General features: G+C 38.9%; 1 protein-coding gene across 50 annotated transcripts in view; it reads left to right on the top strand.

Annotated features, from left to right (window-relative positions):
* LOC100330629 (receptor-type tyrosine-protein phosphatase delta) overlaps positions 1–15000 on the top strand; it is a 334931-nt gene that overhangs the window by 197196 nt on the left and 122735 nt on the right. For all 50 annotated transcript variants that reach the window (XM_073907748.1, XM_073907745.1, XM_073907744.1 and 47 more), the window contains one exon: positions 1497–1643. In XM_073907748.1, coding sequence (XP_073763849.1) covers positions 1553–1643 — 91 coding nt within the window. In that variant the 5' untranslated portion in view covers positions 1497–1552. The remainder of the gene's footprint in view (positions 1–1496; positions 1644–15000) is intronic.

The raw sequence follows: 15000 nt of genomic DNA, 5'->3' as shown, positions 1-15000 counted from the left end.
GATGGGCTTCAGGCTCCTGTGAGATGAAATGAACACATTGATTGATAGATTGATTGATTGATAGATTCATTAATTGATTGATTAATTAGTTAGCTGATTGATTAAAGGAATGGATGGATGAATGAATGAATGGAAGCAAGGAAGAAAGCATGTGTGGATGAATGGATGATGGATTGCTGGATGAACAAATGATCAATCAAGTGATTTACCTGTTAGGATGATTGACTGATTGATGGATAAATGGTTGGTTTGTTGGATGAACTGATGAATAATCAAATGAATGATTGATTGATGGATTTATTTAGGAATTGATTGTTTTACGCACTTGCTGACTGAGTTAGCTGATTGATTAAAGGAATGGATGGATGGATGAATGAATGAAAGAAAGCATGTGTGGGTGGGTGGATGATGGATTGCTGGACGAACAAATGATCAATCAAATGAACAAATGACCATTGGATGATTGATTGATTGATTTACTTGTTGATTGATTTACTTGTTGAACGAACAATTGCTTGCTTGCTTGATTGCTTGCTTGCTTGATTGATTGATTAATTGATTGATTGATTGATTGATTGATTGATTGATTGATTGATTGATTGATTGATGGATGCATGGTTTGTTGGTTGGTTGGTTGGTTGGGTGGGTGGTTGGATGAATGATTGAATAGACAATTGATTGATGACTTGATTTACTGATTGATTGGTTGATTTACTGAGTGATTAATTGATTGATGGATGGATGGATAAAAGGTCAGATGAGTGATTGATTGATTGATTTACTGATTTACTAAGTGATTGATTGATTTACTGAGTGATTGATGGTTGATTGGTTGGTTGGATAGGTGAATGAATGATGCAATGGATGATTGAGTAATGGATTGATTTACTGATTGATTGATTTGTCAATTGATTGATCAAATGAACGGTAGATTGATGGATTTAATGATTTGCTGATTGATTGATTTACTGAGTGATTGATGGATGGATTGATGGATGGATGGATGGTTGGTTGGTCCGTTGGTTGGATGGATGGATGAATGAATAATCAAATGGATGATTGATGGATGCATTGATTAACTGATTGATTGATTTCTCTCTCGATCGATCGATGGTTGGTTGGTTGGTTGGTTGGTTGGTTGGTTGGTTGGTTGGTTGGTTGGTTGGTTGGATGGGTGAATGAATGATTGAATGGATGATTGATTTACTGATTGATTGATTTGTCGATTGATTGATCAAATGAACGGTTGATTGATGGATTGATTTAAGGATTTACTGATTGATTGATTTACTGATTTACTGAGTGATTGATTGATGGATGGTTGGTTGGTTGATGGATTGATTTAAGGATTTACTGATTGATTGATTTGCTGAGTGATTGATGGATGGTTGGTTGGTTGGTTGGTTGGATGGGTGAATGACTGATTGAATGGATGATTGATGGATGGATTGATTTACTGAGTGATTGATTGATTTCTCTCCTGTGTGTTTCTGCAGGTTGTGAGAGCGTTGCAGGAGCGTTGTGAGAGGCACACTCAGCGGGTCGTAACATCATGCCTGTGCCAAGAGTTTGTGTAGCGTTACCCTCCGTCCGACACACTGTCCTGCTGCTCACCGCCTGCGTCCTGCTCACCTGCGCCGAGTGTAAGTCTACCTGTGTGTTCATTCTGATGCTCATTTCTGCACTGAGACCTGCAGGACACACGACTGTAGAGGAACAAGATATATTAAAGAGCACGGTTCTCTGACAACTCAAAGGGCATTTTCATATGTGTGTGAACTACCCCTTAAACAGGCCTTTCATTTCAGTATGGTCATGATATCTGCAGGTAGAGTTGTTGAGAATGTGGAGTTGTTCAGGTTAGTTCAGTACTACTAAGTGCACTTGTTTCTGCGGTGGACATGGAGGATGCTGCACGCCTGTTCTCTGCGTTTGATCTGCTCGCCGTGGATTGTTGTGATTTGGATGTTTAATCTGTGTTATGGAGATCAGGATTTGCATATGGCTGTCAGGCAGGCTGGAATTTGCATATTGCTCAGGCCCTATCCTCTCGTCATGTTTGTGTCGGATTTGCATGTATGCAGATGTGATTGAAACGAGGAGCGTCCGTCAGCGTGTCATGTGTGTTCAGTGTGTGTGTGTGTGTGTGAGATGATGATGGGGTTTAATTTTAGCGCGTCTGTAAGTTTTGCTGCGGTAGTAGAATCTTGTCAGCTCGTTTGCAGCTTCAGGCTTTAATTAGTGTCGCGCTGTTCCGGAGCGGATGAGAAAATGACAGGAATAATCAGGAGCATCACAGAGAGAGAGAAGAAACGCTTCTCCAACACAGTGATTGACCTCTGAAGACCAGCTCGACACACAAACTTCCAGACAGACTTCACATTATATTAAAGCAGCACCGCATGAGAAAACCAGCCCATAATACTCTGAACAAAGCAGATGAGGAGGAGGATAAAGCTGGAGTTCAGTCTTCAGATTACAGCCTGCGAGTCTGTCACTGGTGTTCCATGTGGAAAACTACAACGCCATCGTTTGGAGACATCGCTCAGTGGTGTCCGCAGTGTGTGTCAGAGATGAAGAACTGAAAGAAACATCATCAACGCACACACACACACACACACACACACACACACACACACACACACACACACACACACTGATGAACACTCACTTCCTCCATTTAGTTCACTGAAAAAGTAGATCTATTAGATTTAAATAGCCTTTATTATATTTAGGATATATGGATATACATTTGAAATAAATCTAAAAAGAAAAGTTTTTCAACAATATTACAACTAGAATAATTATAGTTTGAATAAATATAGTTTATATATAAACTATACACACTACTGGTTCGATTTTAAAATGTTTTAGGGTAAGTTTCTCCTGGTCACCAATGCTGTGTTTATTTAATCAAAAACACAGGACACATTGTGAAATTTTGGAATGTTATTGGACTATAAAAGAACTGTTGAACGGTAGTTTATAATATAATTCAATAATTTATTCCATTGATTTTAATGATGAATTTTCAGCTTAATTATTCCAGTCTAATTAATCCAGTCACACGATCCTTCAGACATCACTCTAATATTAATTATTATTGTTATTATTACTATTATTATTATTATTATTATTATTATTATTATTATTATTATTATTAGTAGTAGTATTAGTAGTAGTAGTAGTAGTAGTAGTAGTATTAGTAGTAGTAGTAGTAGTAGTAGTAGTATTAGTAGTAGTAGTAGTAGTGATAGTAGAATTTGTATTTTTATTATTGTTGTTATTATTATTTTTAATTGTTATTAATAACATTATTATTGTTGTTGTTGTAATTATTATTAATATTTTATTATTGCTATTATTATTATCATTGTTATCATTATTATTATTATTATTATTATTATTATTACTTTTAATTATTATTATTAGCATTATTATTATTGTTGTTGTTGTAGTTATTGTTGTTGTTATTATTACTATTATTGTCATTATTGATATTATTATTATTATTATTATTGTTGTTGTTGTTGTTGTTGTTGTTGTTGTTGTTGTTGTTGTTGTTGTTGTTATTATTATTATTATTATTATTACTATTATTGTCATTATTGATATTATTATTATTATTACTATTATTATTATTATTATTATTATTATAATTATTATTATTATTATTATTATTAATGGTAATAGTAATAAAATCAATAATGACTGGAGTTGAGTATTGATTTAATTTGAAACTACATACAGTAATAGAGCTATTATTTAAAATTGTAATAAATATTTAACAATATAACAATTTTTGTTTTTTACATTTAATAAATGCCACCTTGATGAACAGAATAATTTTCTTAAAAAACACAAACGTTTGACCAGTAAGTGTACATGTAAAACCTCTAAATGCCGTCTGAAAAAACACTGTGTGTAGGTCTAGTAATTTCACTTTTATGGCGAAGAATAAGTTCTTTTCATGCACTTTAAGTTGAAATAACTCAACACAGTACAGCAGGCTCAGGAAAATGCCCACTTTTGACATACATTTTAGACGCACTTGCACGACTCTTTACTCATCAGGGGTCACCACAGTGGAATGAACCACCAACTATTCCAGCATATGTTTTATCCAGCGGATGCCCTTCCAGCTGCAATATTTATTATTTGGAGAACGTCTGATCTCTTTTAGTTTGTCCGAAAATGATTTAAAAACTGCTGTGGTCAAAATTATTAGCCCCCAACCCACTGTCCAGTGACTCGCCTAATTAACCCAGTTATCTTAATTAAGCCTTTAAATTGTACTTCCAGTATCTTGTAAAGTATCTAGTAGATTATTATATACCGTCATCATGACAAAGACTGGAAACAGAGAGAAAGTCAGAGTTCAGCGCTCACACATGCGCTCGTGTTTGTCATGCCCAGAGCTTAGCACAACGGCAGCTGTTTCAGACACACACACACACACACACACACACACACACACACACACACACACACACACACACACACACACACACGTCGTCACAGTCAGATGTGAAATAAGACCACATCGGACAACTCTCCAGGGGGACGTCACCCGAATCCACTAATTATCACCTGCATGCAAATTAATTGTCCACTCCGCATGCGAGCTCATGAATATTCATTACGCATATGAGTGCAGCTAATTAGTGTACAACAGATTTAGTCAACAGAGAGCAAATCAACAGCACTTGTAAGAACACACACACACAAACATCGCTCTCGTTTCAGATCGCTGTATTACCATATTTTAAATATTTGCATGAAATTAGGGAGGAGTTTTGCATGTAAATACACTGGAGCTGTAGACGGTAAGGAACATCACTGGTCATCTTAAAGCCGTGGTGCATCTGTGCAGATACAGTTGAGGTCAGAATTATTCGCCCCCTTTAAATCTCTTTTTTTCTTTTTTAAATATTTCCCAAATGATGTTGAACAGATTCAGGAAATGTTCACAGTGTGTCTGATAATATTTGTTCTTCTGGAGAAAGTCTTATTTGTTTTATTTCAGCCAGAATAAAAGCAGTTTTTAATTTTTTAAGCACCATTTTAAGGTCAATATTATTATTATAAGCTATATTTTCTCGATTGTCTCCAGAACAAACCACTGTTATACAATGACTTGCCTAATTACCCTAACTTTACCCTAATTACCCTAGTGAAGCCTTTACATGTCACTTTAAGCTGAACACTAGTGTCTTGAAGAATATCTAGTCTAATATTATTTACTGTCATCATGGCAAAGAGGAAATAAATCAGTTATTGTTGTATAACAGTGGTTTGTTCTGGAGACAATCCAACACTAATATTGCTGAAGGGGTGAATAATATTGAGCTTAACATGACTTTAACACTATTAAAAACTGCTTTATTCTAGCCCAAATAAAACACATCAGACTTTCTCCAGAAGAACAAACATAAGAAAATAATTGTGACTTCAACTGTGTTTAAATGCATGCAAATATATTTAAATCTATATGACTTCCATTTGGGAATACAGAACCAGTACTGTCAGCAGTGCCTGTGTTTTTCTCAGGAACTCATACAGTCAAAAGCTCTCACAGACATAAATAAACAAATAACATAATAGAAGAAAAACAGCAGATCAATAAGCCAGCGACTGCGGCTCTTTCTTCTTCACAGAACGAGAGCAAACGGCAATTTCACACTTCCTGAACTGCTGCCGCTCATTACGGGATTTAATTGGCTGAAGTATTTCGTCCAATCAAGCGTGACCATCAGGGCGGAGCAGGAGGCACTTTCACTATTACGTCCCATCAGGGGGTCGTCATGACGATCGCAGGCAAAGCACGCTCTTTCCCCCGCTCATACTCCATTTGTACCAGATCCAAGATGCATCGATCGAACAGTAATTAAATCGCCCTCTCCCTGTTAGATATAGATTTATAATCTGACTGTAAATACTCTCACGACACTGCAGCATGGTGGACTCAATACTGCTCACCCAACATGATAATCAGCGCTCAACGTTCTGTGGGCTCACAATAACACATACACTCACCGGCCACTTTATTAGGTACACCTGTCCAGCAGTTCGTTAACTCAAATTTCTAATCAGCCAATCCCTCAATGCATTTCGGCATGTAGACATGGTCAAGAGGATCTGCTGCAGGTCAAAGTGAGCATCAGAATGGGGAAGAAAGGGGATTTAAGAGACTTTGAACGTGGCATGGTTGTTGCTGCCAGACGGGCTGCTCTGAGTATTTCAGAAACTGCTGATCTACTGGGATTTTCACGCACAACCATCTCTAGGGTTTACAGAGAATGCTCCGACAAAGAGGAAATATCCAGTGAGCGGCAGTTCTGTGGGCGCAAATGCCTTGTTGATGAGGCCAGAGGAGAATGGCCAGACTGGTTCCAGCTGATAGACAGCCTACCTGAGTATTGCTGCTGACCATGTCCATCCCTTTATGAGCACAGTGTCTCCATCTTCTGATGGCTACTTCCAGCAGGATAACGCAGCATGTCATAAAGCTCAATCATCTCAGACTGGTTTCTTGAACATGACGATGAGTTCACTGTACTCAAATGGCCTCCACAGTCACCAGAGCTCAATCCAATAGAGCAGCTTTGGGATGTGGTGGAACGGGAGATTGGCATCATGGATGTGCAGCCGACAAATCTGCAGTGACTGTGTGATGCTATCATGACAATATGGAGCAAAATCTCTGAGGAATATTTCCAGCTTGTTGAATCTACGCCAGAAGGATTAAGGCAGTTCTGAAAACAAAAGGAGGTCCGACCCGGTACTAGTAAGGTGTACCTAATAAAGTGGCCGTAATAAAGTAATCTTATTTCAAAGCAAAAACTAGATTATTTCACTTCCACCATATGTTTTAAGGAGAATCTCACTTAATTTTGACTCATTATTTCTGAAAACAAGACTATATTTTGTGCTGGTCTGGAAAATGCTCCTTGATTAAAAGCTTTTAGATATTTGGACTAGAAACAAGACAGAAATTAAAGAGTAAGAAAAGCATCTACTGCAGTGTGAGAAAGTGTAAAGTAAGCAAAAGTGAGAAACACAAATGTTTGCAATCACTAATAGTGAGTAAATATAATGTGTTTTTCGTGAACTGTTCCTTTAAAAATGAAACTAAATAATGTAAATAATGTATAATCTTGTTTACAGTTTGAAATATGATTGTTTTACACATCCCACTGGCAGAAATGTATCTTGCTTTAATGAAAAACTCACGTAATTTTGACTCAATATTTATGAAAAACTAATCAATATGTATGTAGTGTTCTTGAAAATGCCTCTTGATCTAAGAGGTTTTAGATATCTGGGCTAGAAAGTAAAGCAAGACGAGCAGAGAGCCAAACCCTGACAACCCAAATAGTGCCACTCCTGTAGTCTGGATCTTCGGGCTGCGTCTCAAATATCTCCCTCAGCTGCTGGACTCCGGGCTGTAGACTGACTAGTGGATTAGTTCTGCCACTAAACATCATCTGTGGCAGCGGGAAACACGTCTGCTGACGTGATATTGCACTCTCCTGAAAGCATGTGGCAGCTGCTGTCTCCGTTTATACTGAACATCTGACAGCATTTTTACTTTTCATGACACTCGCATTATACCTCTATAATCATGACAATGCTCATTTCTTTGTCTCCATGTAGTTTAAAGCAATTCAAGAAGGTTACATATTCAAAACAAATAAGCAAATTACTTGCATACATTCTCTATTTTAAGGACCAAGTCTATTTTTTTTGTTCTAATCCATTTTAAGATCATTTTTTAGGGGATTATTGCAAGAATGTCAGTGTGGTGCAACCAAAAAAATTGTTCCAAGTAGTTTATCTTGTTTAAAAAATGTGAAAGCCCCAATTGCATCAGGCATAATTTTACATTAGACATATTTAATAGCAAATAAAGGTAAATATAGCACAATTGTTCTAAAAATTATAATTCATTTGGGGAATTATGTATTTCACCTCAAATTTCTGAAATGTTAAGATGGTGTAACCACCATTTATTGAGCCGTTTTGTTAATATTGTGCACAAGACTGTTAGACAGGAATTGGATCACAGAGAAGAACTCTTGATGAGACTAATTGCTGCATGCAAAGGTTAGTAACTCTTTTTAAGATGTGAGATACTTTGACCTTTTTAAGGTATGCTCAGCTATTCTGAGATATGCATGTCAAATGGTAAGACCCCAGAAATGCACTGATAATTGATAATTATTATAAAAATAACTATTATATCTAAAAGTTACATTTGAAATATTCCCAGCTAGACCATGTGCTTACACAGATGTTGATGACAATGCCTCTCAAATTTGATTTTAAGTTGAAATGTCAAGCGGTGTGCACCATTTGACTCCTAATGCAGGAGTGTTTCTGTTGAGGCCCAACTTAGTCAAATATCATTAGTTCATGATGCTGATTAATTGATTTCAATTGTCAATTTCTTCAACAAACAGTCATCTTTGGCTGTTGAAGAAACACTGTCAGGTGGTGTAACTGGTTTGTGTCAATTGGTGTAACCAGTATTTTAAATAAAAATATAATTATATACATGGAAATAATGTGAATTAAAAATTAAAACACCCAGTTTAGTGTAATAAAATAGTCTTTAACAATTTTGACATAATTTGTCAAAGATTATTTAAAAATCAGATGTGTTTTTAGCATGTGTCCGGCCAAATATTACTCATTAAAATGTACATTTAGAGATAACCCGAACAAAATAAATGTTATTGTGGTCTTTTAAAATGAAGTATAACTTTCTGTTTGTACACTTGCATAAAACTTAGGAGTAAATTATTTAATATTTCACCATTTTTGGCAGTTACACCATTTGACCTTTTCAGGTACATTCAGTCTTAATGTTTGTAAAAATAAATGTGCAAATGTTATTTTTAATTACATTAAATCAACATGAATACTATCTGTGCATTATAAAATACCTGATGCATGCTTTTCAATTAACTTTATTAAAGATTTTTTTTTTTAATTTCTCATCTTGCCACACCGTATTTGTCACTGACCCATTTACCATTAAAGTGTCTCATTAAAACTGGCATCTTTATATTTTAGAGCATCATTACTGCTTAATCACATTCATTCATACATTTTTCTTTGGATTAGTCTCTATTTTAGAGATCTCGCCTTATTAGAATGAACCACAAGCATATGTTTTATACAGCGGATGCCCTTCCAGCTGCAACCCAGTGCTGGGAAACACCAATACACACTCATTCACACACACTCATACACTACGGCCAGTGTAGTTGATCAGTTCCCCTATAGCGCATGTGTTTGGACTGTGGGGGAAACCGGAGCACCCGGAGGAAACCCACACCAACAACTCCACACATGCCAACTGACCCAGGCGGGACTCGAACCAGCGACCTTTTTGCTTTGAGGTGACTGTGCTGACCACTGCACCACCATTGTCTTATTCAGATTAAGGCAATTCAGATTACTGATGTCCATGTAAACGTGGCCAATGTCATCTTTGCATTTGTAATGTCATAACTGAGCGAGCGACTCTACATAAGTGTTGTCATGAGCAAGCATCTCGTGTCATGTCTTGATTATGAAGGTTTACTGATGACAGTCTTATGAACACCTCTTCAAGTAAAGCTGGATTTTGGTTGTCTTTTTTTAAGACACTAGTGCATTTGGGAACACTCAATAGGGGGCACTAGCGAGCGTCCTTCAGAATGATGAAATGCGGATCGGGACTCCCTACGGTTACCGACATTCATCAGCAAAGGCCACGACACTGTGATCGCAGTACACTTCATTCTTCAGAGTAATGTCCACATATCTACAGTCATTCCAACCACGCACACACACACACACATACACTCCCTTCTGGCAGCACGGACCATGTGTGTGTGTGTGTGTGTCCCACTGTGCCACCTCACACAGTCACTTCCCCTCGCCATCTGTGAAACTCCTCTGAGCGAAACCAACGCCATTCTTCAATGTGTGTGTGCGTCAGTGTTTTCCTTCGCCTTTGCGTTACACGCGAGTAGAGGTTTGTGTGTCTAAACAGACAGGATGGGACTCATCCGTTACAGAGCGAGCGAGAGAGAAAGAGGGTCAGCATGATAAATGGCATAAATCTAACTGTGAAGACTGTAGGCGAAGAGAAAAAAACACAGAGGAAGAGAAAATGAGGCTGAGAATGAAATGGAGGCCAATTCTTCATCTGCGCTCTTTGTGTCCGGACGCTTTTGTCTTTTGTTTTCCTCAGTTGTTCTGAACAGCAGGGAGACAAACGGCGCTCGATCTGAAGGGAACGCCTGTGCGCTATGAGGACGTATGATGTTGGATGTGTTCCATTTGGGGGTGATCATCCCTGTGCCCTGTTCCCTGCGCAGTGAGAAAGTGGCGAGTCAGATCTCAAGCCAAAAGAAGCATTAGCTGCGTTTCCCCCTGAAGAGAGCCTGCCAGGGCCTGTCGCATTTACACGCTCACTTCTAGAGCCCCTTTGGGGACTGTTCAGGGGAAACAGCTAGGGTTTCCTTTAGTCGGGCTGAATATCATGCGCTAAAGTGCTCATTTACCTGTTTAGCGTTTGTTTAACCTGTTTGGCCGTATATGGATTGTTGGCATGACGTTGCATTTTCAGTATAACACATGACATAATTTAGCATGATTAGTATTGTCATCATTTAAAATACAGTCAATTGTTAAACATTTCCTCCATAGGGTCGGGTATCGTTTGGGGCTATTTCGATAACGGTGCTAAATTAATACTTTTAAAATGGTACCAGTGCCAAAACGATGCCTGGTCCGATAGTCTGTTGACCAAACGTTCACATCAAGCCCTTCTTTAACGTAAGTAGTTGACTGGAGCATGGTGCTAGTAATGAGAAGCTTGTGGGATCAGTTCCCATAAGGAATGACTGGGGAAATGTGTTTCTTGAATGCAGTGTAAGTCTCTGTGGATAGCAGCGTCTGCCAAATGCATAACTCTAAATGTTGCACATATACAAATAAAACTATTCAGTCTGCTGGAATCTCTAAAAGGCTTCTATGCATTGCTAATGGTACTGGTGTGCATCCTAGTTTAAAACAGTGTTCATTTTCGGTATCGGTTTCAAGTTTATACTGACGAAAACAAGATGAAAACTAAATGAAAAAGGTATGATGATGACGACAACCATAGTGTGAATATACTGACATTTCTGTTGACTACTGAACACGAGAAGAAAATGTGAATCAGAACTAGTCGTTCTGTGTGTGATGCGCAACACTTTTAAGCTTGTTTAAAGATTATTAAATTAAACCAAATACATATTAGACGACTAAATCTAGAGTACATTTAGTCGACTGAAGCTAAAATGTCTCAGAGTACTAAAACCAAATCAAAGTTTGCTGTCAAATTGTACACCGGTTTAAAACTCTGCTCTTTCTTTTATTTAGACTGCGGATTAAAAGAACTAACGTCTTCTAATGCAAGCAGTTACTATATCAATAAAAGGGCAGGCACATCTGCTTTCATTTGTGTTACACTTGGCAAACCGTATGCAGGCGCAGACCTTCTGAAGCAGTGTGAAGGATATTGGGAGTAAGTGCCCATCAGCTGAACCCTACGAAAATGCTCATTTCTGAGGGATCTTTGATGTAGTTCTTCTTGAGGACTTCCATTAGGCTTGGATGTTTCCTGAAGTACTGTACCTCACTGTTTGCCACTTCCTTCAGCATAGCACATTTGTTTATGTGATTTATAGTTATTTAGAGTATTAATGATGAGAAGTGCATTTCACGATGCCGCTCTTATCATCAGACTATCCCAGCATCCTTTAGCAGGTCATATGGTCAGTTCCAATAAAGACTCTGCAACAAAAGACCAGTGAAATCATCAGCGTTTCTCTCTCTCTCCGAGAGCAGGGATGAATAGAAAGGAGAAAAGATAAATCAATAATTAATTATGTCTATTTCTAAAGCATCTATTCAGAGCTATCTGCATCCTGACCAAGGCACATTTTCTGGTCCATGCAAAAGGAGTTCATTGCTGTTGTTTTAGAGTGTGCTTTTTTATTCAACAACCAATTCACTTTCTTAGTAGGACACTGCCTTTTGTCAGCTAGTTGCATTGAATTAGCATGGTGGTACATCAGGGTTCGGTACTTGGCCCTCTTCTGTTCTCTATTTACGCAACTCACTGGGCTCAAACATAACCGTGCACTACTTGTCCTACTCCTGCTACATAACTGCATCTGCACCTGTCGTTGTAGCCTTACGACTCCACAATTCCAGCTTATATATCATGAAGATTCTGAAATTTAATAGTTTTCAGTCACTCAATTAACCTAAAAGGATATTCAGACTTATCATAGTAGAACACTGCCTTTTGTTAATGAGTTGCATTGAAAAACCATGGGGGGTACATCAGGGTTTGGTTCTTGGCCCCCTTCTGTTCTCCATTAACAGAATTCCATTGGGCCGAATCATTACTTGTCCTACTCCTGCTACATGAGTACACCTACACCTGTCGCTCTAGCCTCACGACTCTACAATTCCATCTTATTCTGAAGATTCTGAAAAGCAAGAGTATTCAGTCACTCAACCCTTACAGAATATTCCAGCTTATCTTAGGAACACACTGCCTTTTGTTAGGGAATTGCAATGAATAACCATCGGGGTACATCAGGGTTTGGATCTTGACCCTCTTCTGTTCCCCACTTGCTCAATCTCACTGGACCTAATCATCACCTGTCCTACACCTACACATGTCATTGTAGCCTGTCTACTCCACAGTTCCGACTTATAAATGTGACATCATACATTTCGATCTGGATGAAGGATCACATGTTTCTGCTCAGTCTGGTGAAGACAGAACTCCTTGTTTTCTCAGCTTGTCTGTCAGTTACCCTAGTGTCACCGTACAGCTGGACTCAACAAACAAACTTCCCAATTCTCAATAAAGGTCTTGTCATGCACTTTAACTTAAGAGCCAATGCTAGGCTACTGCGGTGGCATGTTGGCGTGATTTAGCCTCTACTGATGGTCCAGAACATGATGATGCATCTGGTCCCACCTTCCTGCATACCTGCACTAGACTACATTTCAGCCTTTGACAGTAGAATTGAGGAATTCTAATACTCCAGGATTTTCTAAAGTTTTATGTGCAGTTCTGTAAGGGTTTTCCCAGAGATGGGTTGCGGCTGGAAGGGCATCCGCTGCGTAAAAACTTGCTGGATAAGTTGGCGGTTCATTCCACTGTGGCGACGCCGGATTAATAAAGAGACTAAGCCGACAAGAAAATGAATGAATGAATTTAAGGGTAACTGAGTGACTGAGAACTATTACCCTTCAGAGTGTCCATGCTCACTATCCCACCTGAGATCTGTAATGTGAGGATGTTGGACTATGGAGTTGAGGATCCACATGCAGTTTATAAGACAGATTGATCAGGCAGGCAACGGTCAAAACAGGTGCAAACAGGTACATACAGATAATCCAGGTCGAGGTTAATACACAGGCAAGCAAACTAAATGAACCAAAAAAAGCAACAAACAAACAAAGCCAGGTTCAAAACACGGCTTGACAAGGCAAGAGTAAAAACACGTCGTAATGTAACAATACTGTAGAGATCTGCGCGGGACTCCCGACTGGTCTTAGCCCGAACCCAACCAATCCCACTTATATTGAGCATTTGTTGTCCCGCTGCCTGACCCGCCCCATTTTCTAACCCGTTTCCCTTAACGAGCGCTGGGGGTCGGTGGGGGTCAGTGGGGGGAGGGGGGGCTGGAGGGGTGGTTGGTGATCTATTAGTGTACCAATCACACACACACAGCAACAAACAAGCTAAACGCAGCATCGTGCTAACTCATTCACACACATACATACGCATGCTCGCTCGCTCGGGAGTGATCGTGTAAGACCGCCCAACCCCATTTAAAATTGAATCAGTTACCGACCGCTCCCGTGCTTTATTCCAATTTTTTTTTTTATGCGCCACTGAAATCTGGTCATGAATGCAGACCTCTACAATACAGTAAAACAAGACTTGCATAAACAGCTTCAGCTGTGTGTTTTTGCAATCAAAAGTGAGCTGGAACAGGTGTGAGAGCACATGTATGCTGGGATTTGTAGTTCATTTGGTGGCAGATTTGTAGTTCTCCAGTGATCTGTGTGTGATCAGCTGGTAAGTGCTGTGCAGGTAAAGCTCACTCCTCTGACCTCTAAAGGTGCTCTAGCGACAGACGCTGAAGGCCATGGTCTTTAGCCTCCTTGGTTGAGCAACCGACTCCCATGCGGAAGGTCACTGGTTCAATACCAGCTTGAAGCGGGTTGGGTGGTGTAGGACCGGCGGGGTTACATTTGCATGAGCTACATCGCTAGTGATTGTGATGAGATCCACATACTAACTGCAAAAAGAGTTTTAGTCTTGTTTGTAGTCCAAATATCTAAAATCGAGAAGCATTTTCTTGACAAGCAGAGAAAATTGTCTTATTTTAAGAAATAATATGCCAGAATTACGTGAGTTTTTCTTTAAAACCAGCAAAATATTATGCTAATGTGGTAAAATAACCCTGCTTTTTTCTTTTGGCATAACATTACCCCATTGTCGGATTATTCTGCTTGTTTTAGGGGGAAACTCTCTTCATTTTGACTCATTATTTCTGAAAACAACACAATATTTTGTGCTTGTCTAGAAAATGCTTGGTGCTTTAGGTATTTGTAGATATTTGGACTGGAAGCAGGTGAAAAATCTAAGCAAGAGAAGCTTTTGTGTGCAGTGTAGAGGCCTTAATTGTGTTTGGCAGCCCTAATGTTCAGCTTTTATGCTTTTAAGAAAGAGCGCAGATGAAAAATGCAAGGGTTTGTGACACTTTCAGTTCAAAGCAACACGTAATCGTGAATGTAGGCTTTACTTGATGAACACGACTTTCCGACAAACGGATAAAGTGATTTCAGCAGGTTGGCTTGTTTTTCTCCCGCAGTGGCGATAGTTCATGATCACATCTTTCCTGGACTTAAACCAGAAAGCGTCCA

This window comes from Danio rerio, chromosome 7, assembly GCF_049306965.1.
Source record: "Danio rerio strain Tuebingen ecotype United States chromosome 7, GRCz12tu, whole genome shotgun sequence".
Lineage (NCBI taxonomy): Eukaryota > Metazoa > Chordata > Actinopteri > Cypriniformes > Danionidae > Danio > Danio rerio.
Note: the sequence above shows the minus strand (reverse complement) of the source record. Positions and strands in the feature narration are given on the sequence as shown.